General features: G+C 38.4%; 1 protein-coding gene across 4 annotated transcripts in view; it reads right to left on the reverse strand.

Moving 5' to 3' along the window:
- ABI2 (abl interactor 2) overlaps positions 1-26796 on the reverse strand; it is a 55939-nt gene that overhangs the window by 22212 nt on the left and 6931 nt on the right. For all 4 annotated transcript variants that reach the window (XM_042822086.1, XM_042822085.1, XM_042822088.1 and 1 more), the window contains exons 2-3: positions 10930-11097; positions 2962-3138 (exon numbers count right to left, since the gene is read on the reverse strand). In XM_042822086.1, the coding sequence (XP_042678020.1) occupies positions 2962-3138; positions 10930-11097 (345 nt within the window). The remainder of the gene's footprint in view (positions 1-2961; positions 3139-10929; positions 11098-26796) is intronic.

The following is a 26796-nucleotide window of genomic DNA, read 5'->3' on the forward strand; positions in this document are numbered from 1 at the left end:
TCTCACTGGCATAATACCATATATTTTCTTTCCCCATAATAAAAATATCAGTACAAGTAATCCTCCCATTTTAATATCTTCTGATCTGTTTTCAGTTCAGCTGATCTGAACACATTGCACATCATATTTCTTCAATTTCTTGTAACACCAAATGTAAAACAGGGCAGAATCTCAACAGCTGGGACCAATCTGGTTCATTCACTTAGCTTATAACAAGAACCTAATGTAGCAAAGAAAGCATAATCTGATTTACTAGAAAGCAGCCTTCAAGTTCAAAATTCCATGTTGACATTAACCAAAAAAGTCACTGCTTCACAGGAAAGCCAGGTGTCCTTGTAGCGGCCAAAAAGACTGCCAGTTCCATGAAAGGGTCCAGGAGGGGGTGATCCTCTCCTCAGCAGTACTGCTTGGTAATTGCAGAACCTTAATACAACTACACACCACTTCAAATGGATCAAACTTTTTTCTTTTCCATCCTCCTGACTAGAAAACCTCATGGAAGGAAAAGCAGAAGACTGTAACCCAAGAAACATTCAAAAAGAATAAAGCAAGTCCCTTTCAGATAAGAAGTTCTTTGTATTTTTGCAGCACTGTGGCTTCAGAGAAGCAAGATGATGAGGGACCACTTAGAATGATATAGTGGCATTTAAATTCTCTCCCATCATTCTGTAAAGCACCTTCCCCCACAGAAATCACCCACCAATGTTTTGAACTTCCGAAAGTGACACAGCTCATTAATAAACTGGTTAAACTATTTACTTCAACTTGGCATGCTGGATTTCTTGGCCAACGATGCTCCTGTTTCCCCTTTATTTTACTCTCAGTCCAGTTCACAATCATTTTCAGGGACCGCAATGAATGCATGCTACACTACTTTTTCCATTGTCTTGATAATAAATAACTTTGTGTCCCAGTGCTAGAGGGAAAGCCCTACAGCAGGAAAGTAGACAGAGGATTAATAATAACTAGAACTTCAACACTATTTATTCACTAACTTGTCAAGTACTCATTTTAAGGGAAAATGCTCAATTGCAATATTGCTTTTAAGCTCAAGCAATAAATGACTATAAATAAGCACACTTAAAGGTAACTTTCATCTTTTTTCTCTCTCTTGTCCAGCAGGAGATCTAGTAAACTACTCTGCAGTTAGTCAAGCAGAACAAAATCAACAAGCTCATAATAACACAACTGGACACTTTCGCCCTACCAACAAGAGGGTGGTTCCTTCTTCAGCACTGAACACAGCATTGGATCCGTATCTTAATGTTTGCTTAATGTTTCACTAACCACACAATGCTTTTCTAAGGCTTTTCACATTCTTTTCTAGATAAATACAGTACATTGCAAACAGTACATTTGGATGCTGCTTCAAGTATATCACAAGCAGAACAAATGGATGCCAATACACATTTGACTCATCAGCCACTGCATCACAGTGGGTCTGATTCTGCTACACTGAGGTAAGTAGAATAGCAACTATAAGGGTTTAAAGCCAGTGGGAAGTAACATTGTGTTGTAGAGCAATTAAAACTTTTTTTAATGAGTTCTAAAATAATTTCATTAAAGTGATCATAATTATATATATATTATCAAGAACAATATCCAGACAGAGTTCTGTCGACTTGCAGATATTCAGAATTTGAATAGGTAGTAGATCTTAAACACAAGAATTATAATGATTTCCTAGACAAAATAGGAGCTATTACTGATATCGCAGGAGTTATTTTGGTTTTCTTTGTTTGTTCATATTTTTTCTCTAAATTAAGGAGTTACTTGTCTGTTGAGAATCTGATTAAGGTCACAAACTGAAGTTGAATGTTTTGGTAAGAAATGGTGAAAAATCTTTTCAGTTGACTAACAGGATGTGAAGAAGACTAAGTAAAATTGTTCTGAAGAAATACTTAAACAGGACTGTTGAGAATTTGAATTTTAAAATTTGAATTTTAAAAGGTTAAGCAACTTGCTGTCATCTAAATCCAAGGTGACAGTTTGAACTGAACATCACAGACAATCCAATGCAGGTAGGTATCAAACAAAAAGAAATTCTTGTGTAGTTTGACTGGAAGAAACATCTTACTGTACCGCTAATGCAGAGGCTTATAGATTTGTAGGTTTGTCACATACAAATGACACAGCTTTGTGTTATTTACCTTTCTTCTCCTGGAACTTTAACCCTGTCAGTGTTCTCATTTCCATATTTGTTTTCCTGGCAGCACAGTTTAACAAGACAATGACATGCCTGCTGAAACTCTGCTTGCATTCAGGAAATGCTTCAAAAAAATCTACATACATGTAATCCCACACTTGACATGACTGCTGTTGTGCTGTTCTAAGAGTTGTACAGAACAGCCACCAATTGTGTCTTGTTCTGATCTTTACCCCGAAATTCACTTATCCTAGTCTTAAAAGACCAGGATCAGCCGGCTTTGAGCCTGGCACCACTATTCTGAAACCCTGTGTGGCAAAAAAGTTGTAGAGAGTTCACTTTAGCAAAGCACATTACAAGACAGATTGACAGAAGTTAGAGAAGAGAGCAACTAGTACTACTTATGCAAATACTTTCTTCAGATGAGCTTCCAATTAAAGCTGGATCATATTCTGTGTTGCTAATTCAGAGAGAAAAGTGAGAGATGGTCATTAACCTTTCATTACTCAGGTATATCCTGACAACTGACCCAAATAGTAAGAGCAGCATCACACAAGAACACATTCAGAAGCACTGTAAAAGCTGAGATGTACAGTCCCAAATATCCCCAGAAACAAGATTCAGTGAGCTGTGAAGTTCAAGGAGAAAAGGAAGGGGAAAAAGTAACTGCAGTCTTGCAGAACTCCTCTTACACCTATAGACACACTGGCCGGGCAAGAAGAAACTGGTATATTACCATGAAAAACATCAGGTTATTTTGTAAATACACATAGACAAAGTATTTGCAGTTTGGCTGTTTTAACAATATCACCTACCTTCACTCCATGTCCAATATCATCTAGAATTGTATAATCAATAGGTTTCCTGATGTAGCGAACTGGTCGCTCCAAGTTAGCTGGTGCAATGATTTTGTGAGTTCTTGAGGTGTTTTTGTTTGTAGTCAAGATACCAATTTCTCTTCTAGCAACTTTCTCTTTGTGAATGTCCACCGTCTACAAAAGACGCAGTGTATTTACTAACAGTGGTATGCATTTGAATACAGAGTCAGTAGACAAAAAAAAAACCTCTAAACCAGTTCCAATGTTTTGATACTGAGCTAAACATATCACTATATATACTTGCTTACATCATCTTTGATTTACTGTTGAACCTGTCACCTCCAAACCTACACTAACGGCCACAAGTCCTTTGGATTTTCTATTACTCTCATTCTTAACAATTGAGCAAAATATTTTTTATTTCCTATGAATTTACTGACACTGATTTATACAATTCTATTAATTATCTTTTTAAATTCTACAAATGCTTCCTCGGCTGGTCTTTCTAATACCCTCCATTGAGATGAAGCGTAAGGATATCTTCCCAAACCTGAACTTCTACAACCTGAAAAACAAACTGTAAGCTGCTTTTCTCACACTAAGAGAGTTTGCTAAGCTAGCACTGGTAGCTATACAGCAGAACACAGCTTCTCTCAGACAGATCAGACAAGGTGCTTCAATCATTACAAACTCATTATCAAAAAGCAATGGTGAAATTTTAGGTCGTTAAGCCCAGTGCCTTCATTTAGAATGGGTAAGGCTGCACAGAAAAGCCATCCCTCCCATAACACAAAAATCATACCATGAGTACCACCGGAAAATATCTACCTCAGAAACAAGGTCCTACTGAAAATTCATTCTTTGAAAACATGTACTTGCATTTTATTTATTTATTTTATAGGAGAAGGAAAAAGAGAACATTATCAAAAAAAACCAACCCATCTCTTGCAGGGAGAAAAACGACCCTCTTAAAGCAAGGTGCACAGAGTTGCATGCAGCATTAACCAAAAAAATCATCATCATCATCATTTGTTGACAAAACAACTTTGCCTACAAAAAACTTCACAGATGTGAACATTCTAGTGACAGGTTAAAGTGAGAAAACACCCAGAACTACCATCATTAATATTGTTAATCATTCATAAAATTTCTTCTGATCGTGAACAGTACCAGAGAGACTTCTTGTAGCCAACACAAACGCTCTGTAGCAATTATGAAGGAACAGGTACAAATGAGAAATTATTTTCATAACAAAAGTTTTCTGAATTTTACTTTTCTGTGGGCAGGCACTGGAACAGCAGGGTTGGCTACAATGTTTTACACTTCTGCTTGAGCCAACGATAACAGAAGCAGCAAAAACAATCTTGTATGTCTGTATTATCTATGAAAGTAATTCTAAAACATGAAACAAATGAACAAAAAACCACAAACAAAAGCATGCAAACAAAATAAACATACAAAACTCCCACCACAATAAACAAACAACAATTCCTAAAAGCCGTTTCTTCAAACTCTTTCCAGAGAAGAATTTCCCCAAATGTTCAGGGCACAATGTGCAAGTTTAAACTACGATCTATCAAGATTACCTATTATTTCCCAGCAACTTATTTTCAACATCTTGCACCTTAGCTAAACTGAATCAATTAATACAGCTTTGTCCTGTCCATTTCTGCCACTTCTGGTACCACCTGCCTACAGCAATAAAGCTTCTACCAAAGCTACACAGCTATTTCTTCGAACAAAGCTACCAAGTAAACAGATTATTTAATCTTGGAATATGTTGGCAATCCTGTCTTTGGAAAAGCTCAAGTTGATTGGGTAACGACTGGAAATCTATTAGGGCAGTTAAACTACTTGGGATACATTCTCCATCACCCTTACAAAAACCCACCCAAATCTGGTTAACACATGAACCTTTGCAGAAATTCAGTTTGTGCAAGCTTAATTTAAGAATTAAGCTGCTCCACAACTAATTTTGCCAAAGTCCCTTCTGAAGTTTCCTGGGATGACCAGGTCTAGATACTATCCCCCAAGGGAACAGTGTGAGTCAGATTCTTCATGTCTCATACAGTGCTTATGGCACCAGAGCAAACAGCACATGCATATGTTCCAATCCAACACAGGAAGAAAGTACCATTTTGCATCACAGTAAAATCTACTATTCATCTTCTGACGTATTTTAGTCCCTACCCTGTGCCAAACCTTCACTTTGACAGTTCAGCAAAGGGAGAGGTTCACATCACCATTATACGCAAGAGGTAGTCTACAAAAACTTTGCCTCAGCAGCTGGGGACTTAGCACAAATTGTTTCGTCTGTTTGCTTTGTTCATCTTGGTTTTCATAATCTAACTGCATGCATCTGTAACAACTTGAAAGACAGTTTTACGTTTAATACCACAGAAGAATTCCATTCTTTACTGCTATCTCAGACTTCATCTGTGATCTAGACGTGACACTAGAGAAGCGCAGAAACATTTTATGTTCTTTGTCTCATGGGCCTCTGACCACATTTGCTGAAAAGTTAAACAACCCCAGCTGCCGGAGCAACTGCCTCTCAATTGCTATATAATGTTTCAGATGTACAGCAACATCACAGTCCTGCGGCTCTGAATCAAAAGTTTATTTCTACCTCAGATGCTATGTTCTTAGAACTTTGGCTTCAATCTACAAAACACAGAAAGTAATTCAGCGCAGCGCTGGGAAGTTTTTCTTACCCTGCATTTCAAGTGCATCCCTTCAGCAAACTTAATCATGCACTTTTAGTATTATATTACACAATTATCTACAAACATAAGGTGAATGAAGATATTTAACGCACGTGTTACTGTAGAGACAGCGTCTTGGCACTGTGGAAACTTGTTTCCATGAATTATGAGAGGGTTTTATTAATAATTAAGTAGGAATTGTAAGAACATTCAGTTTCCTTAAGGACTACTGTGATAAACGAGGCACGACTTCAGTAACAAGCAACAAAAAGCATAAAACCTGATTACAACCTGAAGCTCATCTAACAGAGGTTCTCTTGCGTTATGATTCAGAACATCTCCTTTATCTTTAGCAGCAATGGGATGATTGACTAAGCTCATTAAAACAGCATCCACTTCAGGCAAATATGCCCCAAATTGTATTGTGTCGGAAGGTTTTTCAAAAAATTTCATTTTCTTGATTAGTTGACTACTGGAATTATAAGATCTTAAGACATTTGTGTAATAGCAGACAAGAACATTAAGCTATTTAATTAGCAGAAAAAACAACAAAGATTAACCTGCTACTACAAATCAAAATATTTATCTACAGCACAGATAATTATTGTCTCCAATACTAGCATAAATCCCTTAAGAAAAATGTCAAAAGAATATTTATGCACTGATACAGAAACTTCTATTGAGAAGCATCAATTTCAAATGATTCTCTTCAGAAAATCTCCAAGAACATGACAAAGTGTGTTTCATTGTTGGGGGTTATAGCTGGATTAGCAGAACACTGAACTTGTGAAGTCCAGCAGGAGCAGCAGATGGGATACACTCTGTACTTCCATAATTTAAAATATTATTGTCTGATAAAAACTTTCTAACTCCTGACAGTGTTATGCAGTTTTCCCCCCATCACTCCAGTAGGCAAATGCACTTACATTATAGAAAGTTCATTAAAGGCTAGACTCATCATTACCATTTTTTCCAAATACCCTCCATAACATCTGCAAAAGGCAATCAATGGCTTAAGGAGAAAAACAAAATTAATATTATTCACCACTTTACTTAGAAGTCAGAGTTTAAAAAAATATATTTATTGCTGTGAATGAAATTTCCCAGAATACTAAGCTAGCACATTGGAAGCCCAATCTGCTGTCAAATTTCAGAAACAAAAGTCTCCACAGCCTTCAATTTTTCCACTACTCAAAACATCCTAATTTTCAATTATCAATATACTGTCAGTCTGTTTGGGCTTTTAAAATGCACTTTAAAAACACCTTCTGAGAAAAGGCTGCTTAAGCACAATGATGCTAAGTTGTTTGGTGAGTTGTTTTTTTTTTTAATATAACTATCTTATTTCAAATTAGCTTGAAAAGTGGACTATTACTTTAAAATGAAGAACTGACATCAGAAATGTGACATCTTTGTTGCTTCAACATATTTAAATGTGTTCTGCACAGTAGGAGGTCATAATGACACTAAGATGCTGAAGAGCTACCTACCCAATTAAGTGGTAAAATCTACTGTGCAAAATTAGACTTGCAATGCCATTTTCAGACAAGTCTGTCTATTCTTAGAACTTGCCACTTTTAGAAATGTCTGGCTATACGTAATTCACAAGAAAAAGACAACTGAAAACAGTTACCAGCCTTCACCGACAGCTCAGTGGAAGATCCAAGGGAACTTCCATGCAGAGACCACCTGGCTCACGCACACTGCTGCAGTTCAACCAAGCACCGTGTGCTGACTACAGAAGAGTTCAGCCTGTGATCCATTCGCTGTTCATGACTGGCAGCACCATGGGAGACAAATTCTACAAGAAGAGGATGAAGCAGGTTTCTCCATCCTACAGCACCACTGGGGACAACACATCACTCTTACTATATTTGAACTCTTTGTGACAGAACACTTGTTTATATAATTACCTGCAGAGAATAGCTTTAAAGCTCAACTTTCTCACTAAGAGTATTTTATAACTAAATCTGACCAAATCATACGAATAGTAAAACCTGAAAATCTTCAAAGTTACTTTAAAGAATTTGGAGATGATGTTTCACAGCATCTGCTAACTTGAAAAAATTTTAACAGAATTTTTCTAACGAGTATAAATATTTATACAGACGATCTGTATTCAGGATTGAAATTATTCAAATACAAAACAATGCATATTATCTATTACTGGACAAAGATCAAGAAAGCAAGTAAGAACAGATAGATTCATCAGGCTTCAAACCAAAACAAAGTAATCTAGATTTTAGACTAACAGGATTTAATCACTTTCATTAAAATGATTTCCTTATGGAGGACCTACATGCAATTTGAACATCCACAAATGGTCATCAGTTTCTGTCTCGGTTCTTTGATTAAGTTGACATTTATGAGGAAATACAAAAAGTGACATAAATTTGCATTCTATGTACGAGCAGAGAACTAGAATGCTTTATCCTCTGAAGTTATTGCGACTCTGAGTTGGAGCTACATTTAAGCAAAACAAGCATTTCTGAAAAAAGTTTTGGGTTTTGTTTTTGTTTTTTTTTTTTTTTACTAAAACCCAAACACTTTTAGCAAAACACCAAAGACTTGGGTTTTGCTCCCCTCTTTGGAGCACCTGCAGGATTTTGAATGAGAGCCAAAAGCAGGGCTACACAACTACATATCATAACCTGAACTAGTGTTTTCTAAATTTAAATCTCACTGTGTACTGACCAAAGTATTAGTGCAGTAATGCGCTGCCAAATGTGAGCAGATGGTAGTCACCAATCTGTCCTATGTTACTGATATCATTTCAAGTCAGAGAGAAATGATAATTTGGCCATGAGGTATTATTATACCCTGAAATGTTTAATGTCACTTGACAAACAACAAAAAAAAGATGGCAGAAATTTTTCACAGGTTTGATTTGTTCCAGGAGTACAGTCAAAGTTACTGAACTGAAATTATTTATTACATAGCAACTGTGACAAAAATAAGTTTTCTAAAGAAAAGTAACTACTGAAGAGAGAATATAACACAACATCAGTATTGTCAGATGGACCCATTTCTGAGGGCATTAAATACAACTTAGTCTTAAGTTCCTAGGACCAGCACACTTCATATAAGTGTCTGTTCTGATATCACTTCTTCCATAAAGATTTGGGGAGCACCCTATATATGGATAATACAGTAAACAAACAAAAAAGGCAATAAAAACAACCTTCTGTTTTCAATTCTACAGAGATATTTAAAAAACAAATCAGAAAAATTTAATTTTGCTTGGTTGTACAAATGCAGACTGTAACAGGTACTGATAACTTAGTATTCCATTTTTAGTAACCATGCCTTTTTTACAAGAGACAAAAACATGCTATCTAAACATCTCAACCTGCATAAAATCCAGGTTCTCAGAAGGAAAAAGTTAAAAATGCCACGAACCTTTCCCCAGAATTGCTTTACAGAAACTGTGTGACAAATATACTTCATGTATCTCTAAAATAGAAAATCCACTGAGTTCAAGTAGTTTTATTCTGCATTCCATGCTAGGCTCTCAAATAGCCAAAATACCTGTCAGCTGACACTAGACTCCTAAGAACTGTATACATGCACCCAGGCTCACCCACCACACACACACGCAGAAGTATATACACACATCCAAATCACAGAATGACTTGCGTTGGAAGGGACCCCAGGGGTCACCAAGTTCCAACCCCCCCCGCCAGAGGCAGGGCCACCAACTCCAGATCTGGCACTAGACCAGGCTGCCCACAGCCCCATCCAACCTGGTCTTGAACATCTCCAGGGATGGAGCACCCACTGCCTCTCTGGGCAGTCTGTTCCAGCACCTCATCTCTCTCTCTCAGTAAAAGACTTCTTCCTGACATCCTAACAGAAATACACAGCATAGACAGACACAGCATGTACACAGCCCATATACATACAGTCACGCAGAGTAACTTGTGACATTTTCTGGAGAAAAAAAAAAAATATATATATATTGAGTTAAGGATTACAAGAACTATGCAGCAGAAGAAATGAAACTTCTCAGGTTTTTTCTAAAGATGTAGCCACATGAGATGGCTGAAGCCATCAAGTAGTGTGCCACCAGCAGGAGGGAAAATTCAGGCTGCCCCTTTCTTTGCACCTGCTTGCAATTCATCTGACCCCTCAGAAAATTAACTCGGCTCATTAAGAGAGCACAAAATGTTGCTGGTCTAGTCCTCCACCAGTTTAGCAGCCCTTCCAGCACAAGCAAGTTAACAGATCTCAATCCACTTTACAGACAGAGTTTCAACTTTTGGAGAACTATAAGAGAGATCATCCACAAGAGAGAAGATGAATCTCAGGTGGAGAAAAGGTAACCATAAAGGAACAGGGCAGCCAGCTACAACATTTTCTTGTTAATAGATTGCATCCACCCACTCTCACTGACCTACTGATAAAAATAAACTTCACTCATCCGTTGGGTGTTTTTTTTACAGTTCAGTAAGGAAACCAAGTAACTCTACACAAGTAGAAAAACAGAAAGTTCTGTATCATTACTCTTTCTCCTTTTAATCCATCACGGACACGTAAACCTCCAACAAGAATAAACTGAGAAGGAATTATAGATTTGTTATCAAAACTCCCTCATCAGTGTTGTGGTCACACATGGCTTCTTGATAACAGTAAACCACTTTATTGTTGCTCTGTTAAACTGCAATGACAGGCATTTTGTAGCCGTACAGAAACTTGAGACGTTAACTCTGCCATCTATTTGCTCCATTACAAATTATGAAAAGCCACATGTGCTTTTACCATCAGATGCCACCAGTATGACAGCAACAGGTAAAGGGAAAAGATGACAAGTATTGTTTTCCACCATCTATTTCACTTTTTAAAATTTATTCTAAAAATCTGCTGCTATTCAATACCACATACAGGAATACAAGAGTTGGAAAGGATAATCCATCTCTTAGCATAGTTTTCTGAATTTTCCATTAGCTGTTTACCTGTGCTTTTCACTTTATACACAGAACAAACAAACCCATTTCCAAACAATAAACTGGCCTCAGCTACATATCCTATGTAAAATATTCACAATAATACAAGCATTAAAAAAATAAATAAATAAAAAATAAAAAAAAAAATCACACAGACACCATTCCTAGGTTTAATACTAAGAGAAATGCATCCCCCAGTTTTAAATCTAACCATTTTTCTTCTTCACAAAATGTCAGGTAAGTTGCACACTGTGAGTTTTCACTTGCTGTATAATTTCAAGAAAAGACAACAAGAAAAATCAGGAAAGAAGTCTCACTTGTGAAATATGGTTGATCGAAGATTCCATGCGTCGAAGTTGAGATGCCTGGATATCCAGCATTTGAAGAACATTGTTTGCCAAAGTGTTGATCAGATAGGCTACGCTTGCTAATGACTGGGTTGTGTAGGCTTTGGTTTCTTCTAGGGCTCGCTGCTTATCTGCTGACTGAAAGCAGAAATAAAAGGTTTATTCAGTAAGTCTCTCACACAAAGATTCATGGAATTAACTCATTTTGCCTTTCTTTAAAGGACAATGAATTACAGAATTCAAACTAACTGTACATTAAAGGAGGAAAAATGGTAGCTTTTCATTTTTTTCCACTACACAAAAGACATTAACTTTGTATGTTAACTGTTTCAGGACTTTATAAAAGGAATTAGGATCATATATAACATGCTGATCTTTTCTAGGAACATTTTAATATTTTAAAGCACAACTTCTTATATCACTCTTCCATAAAAAATTTAAAATCACTCCAAAATACTTAATGCTCATCATAGTTGCAATTTGGTTTGTTTCTCCAATGAGACAAGAAAACATTCCTATTACAGAATTCAGGCTCCCTTTTAAACTTTGTACATATTCCTCATCTCTCAATCGCACTGACCCCACTATTGCCACAAATGGTCATTAAAAATGGAGGCACTCAGCCACTGTGAATTAATTACTACTATTCCCTTGAAGTGGTAGCTGAATTCAAACATGAACGGAATCACGTAAGTTCTTGTTGTTCTCCTGAATGTTTTGATCATTTTCACTTTGTATTTTCTTCTGCAAAGAATTTGTATGACCTATGATTCTAGTAGAAGAGCACTTAAAATATATAATCTGTCAAACCAGAGGATCCATATATAAAAACAAATTTAATTTCAAATACCATGAGAATTAACGAGCTAAAAGCCTAGTCCTCAAAGCATTTCTCCTAGAATTAGTTAACATCAGTAGAAGCTAACTCAGCATAAAGAATACAGCTTAAACCAATGCTAAAACACACCAAATGAGACACTAATAAAATTCAGTTCCTGGTTTGCTAGGGCTAGGGATACAGTGAATTTCACTTCAGTCATCTTTATCCTTCTTACAGGCCAATGATGCTGTTGCTAAAGTAGCAGGTGACAAGTGCTCTATACACCCATCTGCCATTGTAATACTCCATCTTACAATTTCTTTTCCTTTATATATTTTTCATAAACATTGAGTACCAAGGTTCAAGAAAAATGCTTTTATTAGAGAGGGAAATTAAAGTAATTCTGCATGCTTCAGCACAAGCTGAATCTACCATCCATTTGACAACATGTGCTTTAAGTTGGCACAGAAAGCAACCCTACCCTTATTACAGGAAAGTCATTCTTGTAGTACGAAGTATTTCATCAGACCTTGCACTGAGATCCTCAAAAGCAAGATTTCAAGGAATAAATAAATAAATACCAACACCACAATACAAACACAAGCATAGGACTTCAATTAAATGCCCAAAAATGTTCAGTACTCTTCGCAAACTAGTCATGGCAATGGTCAGCCTGCTAACATTCCTCCTCCTTGCTGGACCCACTAGTACCACTTTCCATTCTGCTTCCCAAAATGAGGACAGCAGCAGCAGAGCTCCTATGGGCTGCAGAAGGGGCAGTCATCATCATATCATGCCTTCTCAGGGTACAATATGATGATGATCTCCAAGCAAGGATGCATGTAATGGCTCACACCTAGCCATAAAGCCCTTAGAAAAGTACAGTCTTCAAACCCCATTTAAGAATTGCTGACTTTCAGCCATCTGGGTAACATATATTTTATCTAAAAGAACTCCAAACCTAGCTTAGGGACTCCCAAACAGAGGAATACAGAACTCTCTGCATTGATTCTCACACCATCAGCATCTAAAACGCGCTCCCTTCCCACTCGTAACCTCAGCTCAGCCTGCTAATACCACATCAGTGAGCACACACATCACAGGACATTTTCACAGCTATTCAAACAACTTCTGAATGGCAATAATAAAAATGACCAGAAGAGTGTCAGTTTTGCTCTGCAGCTGCTACCGAAGCCTATTTATAGAAGCAAAAACTGCTGATTTACATTAGTACACTCTACATCCAGAATAGCTGAGTAGAAGCCAGCAAGCACAATTTGCTTCATTAATAGCCAAAGTGTTTGAGAACAAAAAGAAAGCAATCTATCGTTTTAGAAATTATGAGCCTCTGCTATGGTTTTACTGCTCAGGAGGTTCAAACAAATCCAAGTTCCAAGCTAGTTCTTCCACTGATGTACACCCAACACCCAAATTCAAGTCACTTCCATTTACACCCTGTCAACAAGGAAATGGTTTCTCAAAAGAAAACCTACAAACACATCTGGATCCATTATACACACGAAATCCCTTCTTACTGAGAGCCACGTTTAGGTGTTTGGTTGATAATCTGAACAAATATTATTTGCTCCACATGCCATTATACAGAGTCCCCAGTTCTCTCACACAAAGTTTGAACTTTCCTTGAACTTCCAGCTTCACCTCGCAAGCAGTACTAAGAAGATATCTGAGCATCACAGCTGGATCACCAGGACATACAGCCTTCAGGAGATACCACCTCTGGATCATCTATGTTTGCTGTGCCATCACTAATCTGCAAGCAGCAGCTTAGCATCCATCCTGGTAGCATTCTTCTCCCCCACAAACCCCACCCCAGGCAGTCCCCCCGAGCCATAGCACCAGTGTACCTCCCTCCAGCTCTCAGCCCTGAGAGCTTTGCTTTCCCTCAGCGCAGAGCTCTCCAAGAAGGATGTGCCACCTGCTGGCAAGAGCCACCAGCCCCACTGCAGCAGCAGGACCCAGCACCGAGGCCCCAGCCATAACACTGCCCAGTAATCCCTGGAAAAAGTTTCCAGTTTGTAGGAAGCACCCACTACTAATACACTGCTTGGCTTCCTTGAAAAACAAAACAAAATTATAAGCTTGATATATTACATGAGATGGATTGCCTCAGAGCTACAACCTAGATTACAAATTCAGTCAGCAAAGGTGCAACAGTACATGCTTGGAAAAAGTCATTACTAGTTACCACTTCAATATGCAAGTCCAAACTAAGCCTAACACTCTTCAGGAATGACAGTGCAAACCTTCACCAGAAAATACTTTTTCTTTTTCCTCCATACCAGAGCGTACAACAGAATGCACAACAGTAGAAAGGATGTGAAATTCAACCAGCAGCAAGAGCAAAGCTGACCGTTTTTCACTGCAGGATGCAGTGCCTATGCATCACTTTTTTGAGCCACCCTGAAATTTCCATTTACATAGCACAATCACATTAGCAGATTTGAACACAAAATGGCCTGAACTGCTAACTATACAAGATATCCTTTTCCTTCAGGAATCAAACCTCTCCACGGCCTTTTTCCTGCCTAGAGAAATACGCTTATGCTATAGAAGCAATAGTATAACAATTGCAAAGAAGAAAAAAATAACACTGAACAGAAAGCATGAGACAGGTGAGAAAAAAAATTACACTATGTATGGAAAATGTCAACATAATAAAGCTATATGAAAGCTAAAAGAAAGTCTAAATGCCTACAGACCTCAAAAAAGAAAGACCAGAAAACATCTGAGAATTTACTGCATCCTCCCAGCCTAAAGGGTGATCAGCCAGAGCAGTGATGAAATCTGCCAGGCCACTGCAAGAACCTGAATGTTCTGTGCATAAAGGCTGCCTCTAATGCAGAAAGAAGTACTAGAAGGAAACTAACGATGGAGGCAGCATGAGCACTATAGTAAGATTTACTCAGTATCAGCCTAACTAGATAAAACAAGAAATGCTACCAGGAGAAAATTTAGAAAGACAGCAACAAAAAGCTAATTAAGAGAGGTCTGAAAGTGGTGTAATCACAAGAAGTACTAAAAGACACGGGTAGCTTATTTGGCCAATGCAGCTACCTTTTCTCCCCTACTACCGAACATTTCTGGCTATCCAACCACTGGCCATCATCAGCTTGGGACTGCAAAATTTTCAGCTGGGCTAACAACAGTTACATAACAAATTCTGTTATTAGAGCCCAAAAGTTTAGACCTGCGAGTTGATAAACTGTTCAATTCTCATAACACCAGTTGTTGCCTTTAATATCGATGTGACAATTTTTTTCAACTTCTTGTTCTGAGCTTAATATTTTTTATTTTTAAATTAAAGGTAAGGAGACTCTCTTCAGTGTAACGCTTTACACAGCAGTACTTCAGTGTCAAAAGGAAAGCTGAGGCTCTGTATTGTAATATGGGACTAACTACACTGAAGTACACCCACAATCTCATAATCATTTCTCTGATATACACAGCATCCCTTGATATCATTCAAAATAGAACTGGCTAGTGAAAGACTTCATTCATACTTCATACATGTTAAGAATAAGACTTTGCATTTAATCAATATGACAGCTGTGGTTTCTCTTGATTAAAACCCAAAAGGGACACCTGTCTGTGACCAGCAGTCAAAACTCCTCAGGTTTCTCTCTAGGTTGTAGCAGCTTCAAGAAGCCCCAAAAACAAAAGCTGCAGAACACAGAGTTCATTCAGCAAGTTTTTGTTATTCAGAACAAAATGTGCCCTACAAGTAATTAAGTATTTTACACATGTTTATTCAACTGCCCAGATGGTATTTGCTTAGTCTATCTAAATGCTTTCCAAGGACCTTCGTTATGTGAGAAAAAATGATGGAGGAGAAAACTGAGCATCATTAATCCAATAACAACACAGAGTCATGCCAAAAAGTTATGTAACTGCCAGTGAAAAATACAATAGCTTTGTTTTAATAAAATACCTCAATAAACACATACTTGATAAAGAACATGCCTTACCCTTCCATTACTAGATCTGCCTATTTCCTATACGAAATGCATGTATCTCACAATTTGTAAGTAGTTGGTCTGCAAGGTGAAACGGGTATGAAAAAGCAGAAGAGGCACAACAGACAAAACAAAATAAGATCTTCCAGAACTCTTAAAAAAATTAATAATGTAGAACAAATAGAAAACTTCAGCATCTCCTTTTCAGATGTTCTGGAGGAACCATACGCTCTATTAATACATTGAACACAGAAGGAAATCCAATTCACCTATTTTTCAGTATACCCAGAATGCCAAAGTACTTGGAGTTGGGGAAACTTCTTTCCTTTCTGCCAATTGTAATCCTGTAATCTCCGAATTATTCCTCTCTACACATACACACTTTTCTCTACAGATTTACGCATTTTGATTAAATATCACTGTTACTATTATTTTAGCAAAGAGTCTACTGAAATATCTACATTTTAGTTTAAAAACAAGGTGACAGCCACCTTGCTCATTTACTGTCATACTGCACACCCATTGAATCAAGCAAATGTTAAACATAAGCAAATGGGAAGCTCTTGCTAATGCACACACTTCCACAAAAGCACTGCCATTGCACTGTGAACTGTGAATATTCTAAATCTAATCAAACATATTACCTTCTGATCTGAGATCACACAGTAATTTAGAGTACATCAAGTACATTAAAAGGCTGTATAAGGAACTTTGGCATCTAGGCTAAACTTAGTAATTACCGTAGCTACTGCTTTTATAATTAAGAATATAATAAAACCCACCGTTAGATTTTATCATTCAAACAACATTCAGAAAGGAAGCGATAAATGCAATGTTAAAAAAAAAAAGAAAAGCCATTTCCAAATGCAAGGTCATTTCATCGATATGATTATAAATACAAACATATTTCCATTTTTATATTTAAATGATGATAATTTAGTTTAACTTATCTGAATGCCCATAAAAACACGCCAGCTGAGAAATTTACTACTTATACATTCATAAAGTCTCTGACATCAAGCTGCTCCATTCTTCAGGTTAATGAAACATTTAATAATACACTAAGCATTATTAGAATTTCTTGATCAAAAACGTGACTTCCTAACTTTTAAGGTAGCTGAAACTCAGAATCAGACAGCTGTTATAGTCAGTATCAGGTCATTCTCATTAAGGTAAAAATCTTCTGGTTCTATTGCAGTTGAATCGTTTGGTATTAAGCCCCAAAACATAGGTTTGGTTAGTAGCTAGGAAGAAACGATACTCCAATCCTAACTAGCCCCTGAGATGAGAAAACAGATTTTAAAATATGTACTGCATTCAAGGCTATCAGGAAGGACAAAACTAAGCCACTAGTTTGAAATTTCTGACAAGACTATCAGTCTGCCATATCCAGAAAAGATGGTAACAAATGACAACCGCAAACAAGCACAGCTTCCCTGACATCTAATCACTTGCACCACTGTTTCTATGCCACCAGCACCACTGCAATAAATGTCCTCTGCTTCCCTTAAATGACACCAGGATCAAAATTAGAATTTATTTTCCCACAGTCACAAGCAAGCTTTTCACATGCAAATATCCTGCTCCCATCAAAACTCGCAACTTCCTATTCTTTGTAAGTAGAGCCAAAGTCCTGTTTGTGCCAAACAAACCAACAAACAACCTCAGTATGCTGCATTCATACAAATCTAGGGGACAAGGCTGTTCAACACAGAAATAATATATTTAAGATGACTTATTGCTAGAAATTGAACAGCATGCTAGCATCCAAATGCATTTGCATCTGAAATACAGTTAATAAAGTTATATTAATAGTAACTCATAACTGCCTTACAGCATCAAACGTAGCTCCTCCTTGAGAAGCAACAACAACAGAAACCTATTCTCCATGTGTATTTAAAGTTGTCACCGCTCTTTTTGTTTGTCAGTGAATCCTTTCTCTTACTCTGTTAGCCCTCCAGCAATAACACAGCTGAAAGAAGTGGATAATTTTCTATTTCATAAGGCAACATACTTATCAGAGTTGCAAATACAAGGCCAATTTCAGCTTTAGTATCAGTACAAGCTCATCATATTTGTTGCCATCAGAGAGTACTCCAACACAGATGTGTTGAGTGAAGGTCTTCAAAAAAAGAGCAAAGCTCTGTAGGCTTGCCTCTGTTTCATGCACCTGCTGTCCTACAGCTGTTCACTCACTGAGGAAGCTTTAATTTTCAATGAGTGTACAGGTAAAAAAAATCACTGATTAATTCCATTCAGCTCAAACTTCATTTTTCAGCTACTTGATAATGACATCATTGCAACATTTGCAAAGATCACTTTTCAGAATCAAAGTGGCCCTAGAATTTGTAACAAACTAGAGTCAGACCACAATCCCACTCCGCTATGCAGAAAACGTTATTCATACCATTTCCTTCTTAGCGCTTATCAGCAAAGCAGGTTTTTCCCCCCTCTTTCAAGAAATTTGACAAAAATCAACCATTTCTAAGAAAGGACGCCTATTTCAGATTCCCAAAACTTCATCCAATCATAAGGGTTTATGTAACGTTTCAGTTATTTCCCAGCTTTGCCAGTTTCTCCACTCAACACTAAATTCTGACATCGGTTCAGTACACGGCAATGACTGAGGTCAACTAACAGCTTTAATTTTTAATCACAAGCAGAGAGATGTGGCAGTAGAAGCAGGTTCTGCTTCCAAGTGTCCACTGCCAGACATTACAATCTCACAGCAAGAAAAGCTAAGTAGGACACAGCCACGTCATCCACCATCATACTTTACAGCCTATGTAATTAGTCAGATGGCAGGACAGTCTGTAATTGCCAGAGTGTAATTGCAGCATGTAAGGGTAAGATATACACACTATTCAGCCAGCAGATCCCAAAAAAGAGGCAGGTGGAGATGACAACCACATCAGTTACCACAGCTTACATCCAGCTGCCATCGAGTTGTGCTGCAGAGTGCCACGTGTTTGGGCACTGTAAAAGATGCAAGCAGCCCCAGGAGCAGGCTGCTGGAAGCTGCTGCTGCCTGCTCACAACAAATGAGCTCACAACTGCTCACACGGCCAAGCCAGGAACACAGTCCCTCAGCTGGCTTCCACGGTCCCTATCTACTTCCTCAACACATTAACAGGCCCCCCAATGTTTTCAGTGCAGAAGTTATCATATTTTAAATTAACCACCTTTGTGTCTGTGGCTAAAAAGTGCCATAAGAGAAATAAGGCATTGACAGGAGTTTGCCATTTTGGAAAGACAGGCCTTAAACTAACCATGGGCCAGAATCTGCATGAGTGCTCTTCCATTTCCAGTAAATAAGTGAGCTTCGATTACACAACTGATCATTGTGGAAAGGTTTAACTCTAAACTTGAAAATAATTTGAAATGATTATTTGTTACATTTTAAAGCTGCTACCGACCTGGACATACAGAAAAGAATAAATTTATCAGATACATAGGCTGGCAGAATAACAAAAAAAAAAAAAAACTTCTCAAAATAAAATAGAAATCAAAATAAGAAACCCTCACACAACAGTACAAACATACAATGTTCCTCTCTAAGGCAGCAGAGGCACTGCCAGCACCCAAAAATATATGCTTGGACTACCAGAGCCTCAGAGCTGCAGCTGAACACAAACAAGAGAACTCAGAAAACAAGAGGCTTCCCTACGTTTACCCACAAAAAGTTCCCCACTCTCCTCTGTCTTAAAATGACAGAAAGCCTCTACTGCTTACTGCAGAACTTTCCAAAGGCTGAAGCCCCCATCTCCTCCAATGCTACATTGTCATGCGTGCCAAGCCTTACGACTGAAAACACACACCTGTACCTCAATGCATGACCAGACACAAATACGCTGTTGTCCAACTGAAAAATCACAGCAGTGCACACAACCAGCAGGCCTTTTTCCTCGCTTCCACTGGAAGGGTTTACCAGACTAGGAGCAGATGCAGCACACAGGCCAAACAACTTGTCTACAATGCCTACAGCCAATTGCGTAAAGCCAACCTCTGTTGCACTACTGCTCTGCCACAGCTGGCAGTGACACTCAGTGACAGGCAGCCATCAAAGAGTCAAGCATCACATCTAACCACCAGCCTCAACAAAAAGAAGTGGCACAAAGTCAGTAAAAGTTCACTCTAAAAAGTGCTGAACAAAAGCACTCCCTTCTATTCAACAGATTTGTTCTCTGCGTGCCCCCAGCGCTGTATCTGCTCACTTTTCTGGCAGAGAATGTTTTCACAACCTTTTGCTCCTGTTACCATAGCACTGGAAAAAACACAATATTGGCAGAGTGAGAGTGGGATTCAAGTCCCTTTTGCAGAGGGGCCAAGCTCTGCATCTGTTCTACAGTCCTTGAGTGAGCAACTGATAAACTAAGTCATCTCTGCAAGAGAGGAGTCCCAGCTTAATAATCAAGGGTAGATTCCTAGAAATAAGCATTTTTCAAAATTCCTTCCATTTTATTTGTGTTTGTTATCAACACACACACACACACACACACAAAAAAAGCCAACACAGAAAATCACAGGAGAGTTTCCATTTTAACCAGATTCAAATTTTGCTATGCTTCTACAATTTCAGTATCTGGGAAGATAAGCAGGAAACACACAAACAACCCCTCATTTTTGCAGGCACTATAACAAGCTGCTATTCTCTTTTTTTCCCCTGAATTTAACCAGCAGCTTTGGTCCACGTGCTCCATAATTAGAAGTAAGCCTTCTGTCAGTTAGTATGTAGCTCCAGAACAGCAAGCAGAGACTTTATTCAACCTGCAGTATATAACTCCACACCACAGCATCAAGTTTTCTGTAATTATTTCCACTGAGATCTGTATTTTACACAGATTTTCCTAAGCATGACCTACTTTCACACTAATTACATTGCTTCTTGCCCAGAGATTGTTTTATGCCAGCAATAACTCCATTTTCCAGTGTAGTATAAGGGCCTTTTACAGGCATCAAACAAAGAGCATTTAAACTCCCATATTAATTACAGCATACCTGTAATGCAGTCGTCTCCACACAATTTCAATACTAGTTCCATCTGCAAATTAGACACCATTACTTCTTTTAGGAATTAGCAAGTGTCACACTGCAGTATAAAAAACCATACACTTGGTAAACAAATGTAACTTGGGCAGCAATTCTCCACATACAGTAATTTTTATATTTCCTAAACTGGAAAACACAAAGATTCTCTTGCAGGTCACAGAGTCATTTCAGAATTTCTCTCTAGCATCATAAAGTATTTTTTCTCTGCCATAGAAAAGCCAGATCTTGAGAGATGTAAATGTAACAGCAGCAAGGGGCTTCTTGCTCAGCTACCAAGAACACCAAGTCGGATGAGCATGAAGGGATTACACTTTTCCGAATGTTCATTCAGAATAATACCAAGGATTTCAGATAACGAATTTTTAATACGACTGCTGCCAATTCATTAGTAGTTACTCAGTGTTTATGATATTCAGAAATGCCTGATCCCCACCCACCTATTTTTCTGTTTGAGCACACAAAACAATTCAAACCCATTTGAAGATAAAATGCATTAGCCAAATTTACTTTTACCCAATTTCTATAGAAGAAAATAAAAAAAAATCAGGTCAATACATGATCTCTCTTCTATCAAAATATTTCACTAATCCCTGTGGAAGGAAAAGAGGACAGACTTAGACCAAAGAAACAGCAGCAGACTTCATGTTAGTGCTTTTCATGAGGAGATGCTTTGGAACCGAGTGCTTTTATTGGTACAGGTTTGCTACTCCAAGAAAACCTATCTGGAGCAGATCTCCAAAAGCCGTACCTAAGTGACACTAACTGACAGCAATTCTATGTTGCAAGGTGCACATGACAGACCCAAGGTACAAATTCAACTCTGTATTCAAAGGAAAAACGTAACAGAACAGCAACATCAAGGAAGCGCTCAAAAAAACCACAGCATTGGCATTAACTGATGGTCAAAATAACAGAAACAGACACTTCAGTGGAAGTCCTATGAATTCTACATGGCTGGTCCTATTCTTGCACCCAAAGCGTGTGGGTTATGTACCAAATACCAAGAGCACAGGAGGCTAAAAAAATTAATATGCATGGAGTTGAAAAAATACAATTTCAACAACGCTCCAGACAACATCCAGAAGAAAAATCTCTCTGCAGGACCTTGTAGAAAGAGCAGCCATAGAACATGGTTCTATCAACCTACCCTACAAAAAGCATGACACGATCAAGCCATTTAGGATCAGCACAAGGTTCTGAGCTTCTAGCAATTCTGTCACAAAAGCAGCTGGTTATCACCAAACCTCTCCGAACGCAGCATAAAGCTCCTGCACTGCCAAAGATGAGCAGCTGACCATCTCTCTACAAAGCAACTAAGCACGTTCTAGACCAACCCTCTACTGAAGAATTTCTTTTTAAACCACAAATGCCATTGCAGGGACCACGTTTACTTTATTTCCCAAAAACATTTCTTTTTCTTCTCTTTCTCTACTAAAGAGACAGACTTTTACAAAGCCTTTTCGACTTGTTCAAATAGTGATTTCTGCGTGCACCAGTGCTGTTCTGCCCAAGTCCTGTACAAATATCCCCTAGTTGCTCTTGCATCAACAAAGATACATTTTTCAAAGCTATGGAGCACCTTTTTCCTCCTCCAATCAATATTTATACAGCAGAAAGAACTCATACTGGGCAGATGAGACACCATCTGTCACATGCATCTCAGCAGAAGAAATGTACAGCTATTTTTCCCTCAGAACATCCTTAGTCCAATAAAACTTCAATTCAGAATTTCCACGAAATGAATGAATCCATTATTATCTTCTTCACCTAAGTTCCTACTAATGAATTCTTTCACATGCAATATTCCCCCCCAAAATCAATACTTTTTTTACATACAATTTTCAAAGAAGAATCAGATACAGATTATGGTTGCCTCAAATAAAGGAAAACAATTCCTTCCCGCTATACGTTCTAAATCAGGTCACAAATACCTCAGTAAAAGAACAGCATTAATCCTATAGATAAGAACTACTACCTTTTTGCCCATACAGGCCAAATTTCATCATACTCAATCACAGCAGCATTATCAGATATTTTTATGCATTCAGGAAACTCACAACCGTGAGATCTCAGCCATAAAGCACATTGCTAAGGATTATGTGCAGCCTTGAAGCCAGCCTACTTGAACTGTACCCCAGCACACCTGCAACTCACAAGCACGTGTGCCTACTTTTCTCCCACAAGCTCAAAATCCAAAGAGAGCTGTCTCTGACTCGTGAACTAGCCAAACAAATTAAGTATGGTAAACAAGTGTGAGGACTGCATTCAGAAGCACTACCAACTTAGATTTATATATTTGTATTAAACCCAGGCAAATGGTTCCATATCTTTGGTAGAGCTATGGAAACAGTAATCATCAAAAGGAAGGAGGCAAACAGTAAAAGCCAGAGTGCTCTGACACCTCTGCAGAGGTAAAGAAACAAGCTGCCCAAAGTCTAACACAAAAGCACAATAACACAAAACAGGCATTCACGTAGCCACCAGAATCTTTTTCCTGCAGGACTGCTATCTCTGCTCGAATGAATCTGGGCTTAAGGAAAACACAGTCTTCACCCTCAACACCTTTTATTCTGTGACTCACAGCACTGCAAAGGCAGTCCAGTAGAAACCTCTGCAGAATGAGCTACCGCATCTGAGACAGCAAAACAGATGCCCTGCATGCCAAAGTGAAGGACCACGTGGCAGCCAGCAGCACGGCCCAGCTGCACACAGTGATGTGCCAAAGCCAACCCACAAAAGTAAGAAGCCACACTCAAATATCAAGTCATAGATAGGAATCCATGCATCACTGCTGGTTTGTTCATTACTGGTACCGGTCTTCCAGCAACGTCTTGGTTTAGAAGAAGATATAAAATCATGAGGCTCTTCTCACTGTATTTTAATGTAGTTATTAATTAACATCATTGTATTGCAGCACGACATGGCATCCCATAGTCTTTCATTTCTATAACTTCAAACAGTGACACTGCCAACTAGCAAAAGAACACAAGATTTCTCTCAGCAGTTTCACTACAGTTCGGAAGAATCCCAAGCTTTGATTTTACATTCACCGTAGTTCTGACATAAAGTCTCAAACTTGTTTACTCATCCAATTCCAACATTACTGTTTGGGTAGCTCTGAGCTTTCGTTTAGTACAAAAACAGAAACAGCAGGGAGATGCAACCACACAAGAGATAACATTTCAAATGCTGAATGATTTCCTTATTTCACAAAAGGTTCTCTTGCTTCACATTCTGTCATTCTCTGGATGTTAATTCACTTGTTTTCAAGTTATCCAAATAGGCTGTTACAACACTATCATCAGCAACTTTTACTACCATCGCAAAAACACAGCTTGTCCCTAAAACCTGCTGAATCGGAGAGCTGCACAAATGACCTTTTAACTTGACAAGACATGTTTAAATAAAATTACCTCCACACCTACCTAGTTGTACCAATAAATGAAACTATCCTGGAAAGAAGAGTTTCATGTTATAAATGACAGGGAGACTCAGACAGAAAGAGGCACAGAAGTAGAAGGAATTTCCAAGCTGCTTTTAGTCAAGCAATTTTCTTATTCATATTGCAGGATGCCCAGCCAACTGCATGAGGTCTAATTCTTCACCTCCCTGACGCTGACAACTGATTTTCTGTAACACTCGCTGTTTTCCAACCATCTTACTCAACAGCTTGTCCCTAAAACACAGAAAATATCGTTCTTTCCTCCCTCCCCCCCCATTCCCTAGAAGAAACATGAAAACAATCCTTAAAGGACTGTGTTCAAACACAGCCTCAAGTGCATATAAGATCCAGTCTAAAAAGCTGTTGGGGGTGGGAAGTTGTGGAGGGGGGAAAAAAAAAAATAAATAAAAAGTAGACTGCTCCAGTTATGGCTGTGCAAGTTGTGATTTGGCATGAGGAGGCATGTAAGGAATGAAATGGCATCACAAAAGACTCTAAGCATTCATCAGAAATAAAAATCAGCTCCTCACATTTCAATCTCTACAGCTTAACACCCTACATTTATCTATTTGACAGGTGTCATTTACAGAATTTTAGCCGTGTGAGTTTCATTTAACATAGCATTTATCATGAGCTAGTGCCAAGAAGGCCCAACGCTGATGTCAAATCCGCTCAAGAAATGCCACAGTAAGACACAGTTCTATTTCAAAATATGCCACAGATGGGCTTCATGAGGTTTACACATGCACACCCCTCAAACCTCAAGGTCTCTTTAAAATGTTTTACTAAAATCAATGTAAATAATATCCATAAAAGACATGCAATATTAAAATTTTAAGCAGATCACAACAGTTCTATTAACTCACTCCATGAAGTCTCTTAGGGATTTGAGAAGTGCTCCCAAGTTGGAGATGGTTTAAAGTAACTTTCACCACCAGCAGACAACTGTAACAGAGGTACACAGTCCACAGATACCTTCCTACCTTCTGCTACCCAGACTTGTTTGCTTACAGATGGGCATCAGATACAAAGAGATTACAGTGGACAGCAAACACTTCATATAATGGGCATAAAGCTCCATTGTGGACAAAGTCAGAGCAAATACAAAGTAAAAACATACAGAAGCAAAAGATAAAACTGCTTTTATTCTGATCTATTATTTATAATTTAAGATGTCTTACCATTTTTTTGGAATCCCATTAAACACCACGCCTCAGCCGTAGCAGTAATTCCACAGCTTACACTGAGCAGCACTCACTACCTATCAAACCAAGCCGCAAGCCGAGACTTTACTCAAGAAAAGTGGAAAACCAGTGTACGATATTCATACTCTTCACAAGCTTATTTGCATATTACTATAATCAGACTCCTTGATTTATTATATGTCTAAAATAACTGCCCTGTTTTACAGGTGCTATTCACACAGATGTTTTTCAACATCTCTGATGTGTCACCCACCTCAGCCTCCTGTTTTGCTGCTACCAGCGTGGGGAATAAGAGGTTGGTTTTTGTTTTAACCACTTCTCCTTTTAGATAAATTTACAACCACCAACACTGTACAATTTCCATAATGGCACGGTATCTTTAGTAATATGCTATATAACGGGTATTTTTGGCTAAGCACTTTGCACTCGTGCCCCCTCAACTCATTCTCCAGACAGATACACGTACATTAACTGATAGAAGAGAGCTATTCAGTTAGGGATATTTCACATACTTACCTTTCCCACAAGATGCAGAGGCCTATGGCTTTTCTGCTCAGGCAAAAGACAAACCACTCCACTTCTTGTACTAACATACAAACTTACCACCTAGTTACAAAAATCAGCACAAATTGCAAAGATGGCAATATCCACTATCTCTCAGACTCACAGCATTGAAAGGACACATTCCAAAGTCATTCTGAGAATCAGCACTGTACGTTCAGTAAACACACAATATTTATAAGTTCTTTACCCAAATCGAAACAAACTAGTGTGCCTTGAATTGACAGTAGGCTTCTCACTAGTAAATGGCTTTGCATACTCTGTTTGGGAAAGAGACTAAAATTTTCTCTTCGGAAATTGACTCGAGAATACAAATTCAGTACCTCAAGAAGACTGAGATTGCTCTATCACACAGTTGGTACACAAGGACAAGCCCTCATTCTGCTTTCAAAAGTCACACACAACCTAAAGGCTATCCGCCATGATCCTTCCGTGTTTAACAGGTTCAGCCCCAGCTACTCAGTTTTCATGACGATGATCCAACAGGCAGCCTATTTAACCCCAACACTTCAGAACTGGACAAGCCTAGGGCACGCCTTCACAAACCTCAGCCTCTCAGTATTCCTGCCCCCAGCACAAAACGCAGGGCCACCACCAGCTGTCAATGCACTGAGCCGTGAGAGAACTGCTATCTGCCCTCCACTGCTGGACAGACCGGGGCAGTCAGTCTCAAACCCTCAATTCCATCAGGGAAACTCGGAATCCAACACCAACAAGCAAGTAAATACATTCCCCAAACTTCTCTCTCCTAAGCCACTCTGAAGCAAAATTTACTTCATTCTAGGT

Source organism: Centrocercus urophasianus, unplaced genomic scaffold (genome assembly GCF_019232065.1).
Source record: "Centrocercus urophasianus isolate 14NV4802_14NV808 unplaced genomic scaffold, USGS_Curo_1.0 seq_20, whole genome shotgun sequence".
Classification (NCBI taxonomy): Eukaryota; Metazoa; Chordata; class Aves; order Galliformes; family Phasianidae; genus Centrocercus; species Centrocercus urophasianus.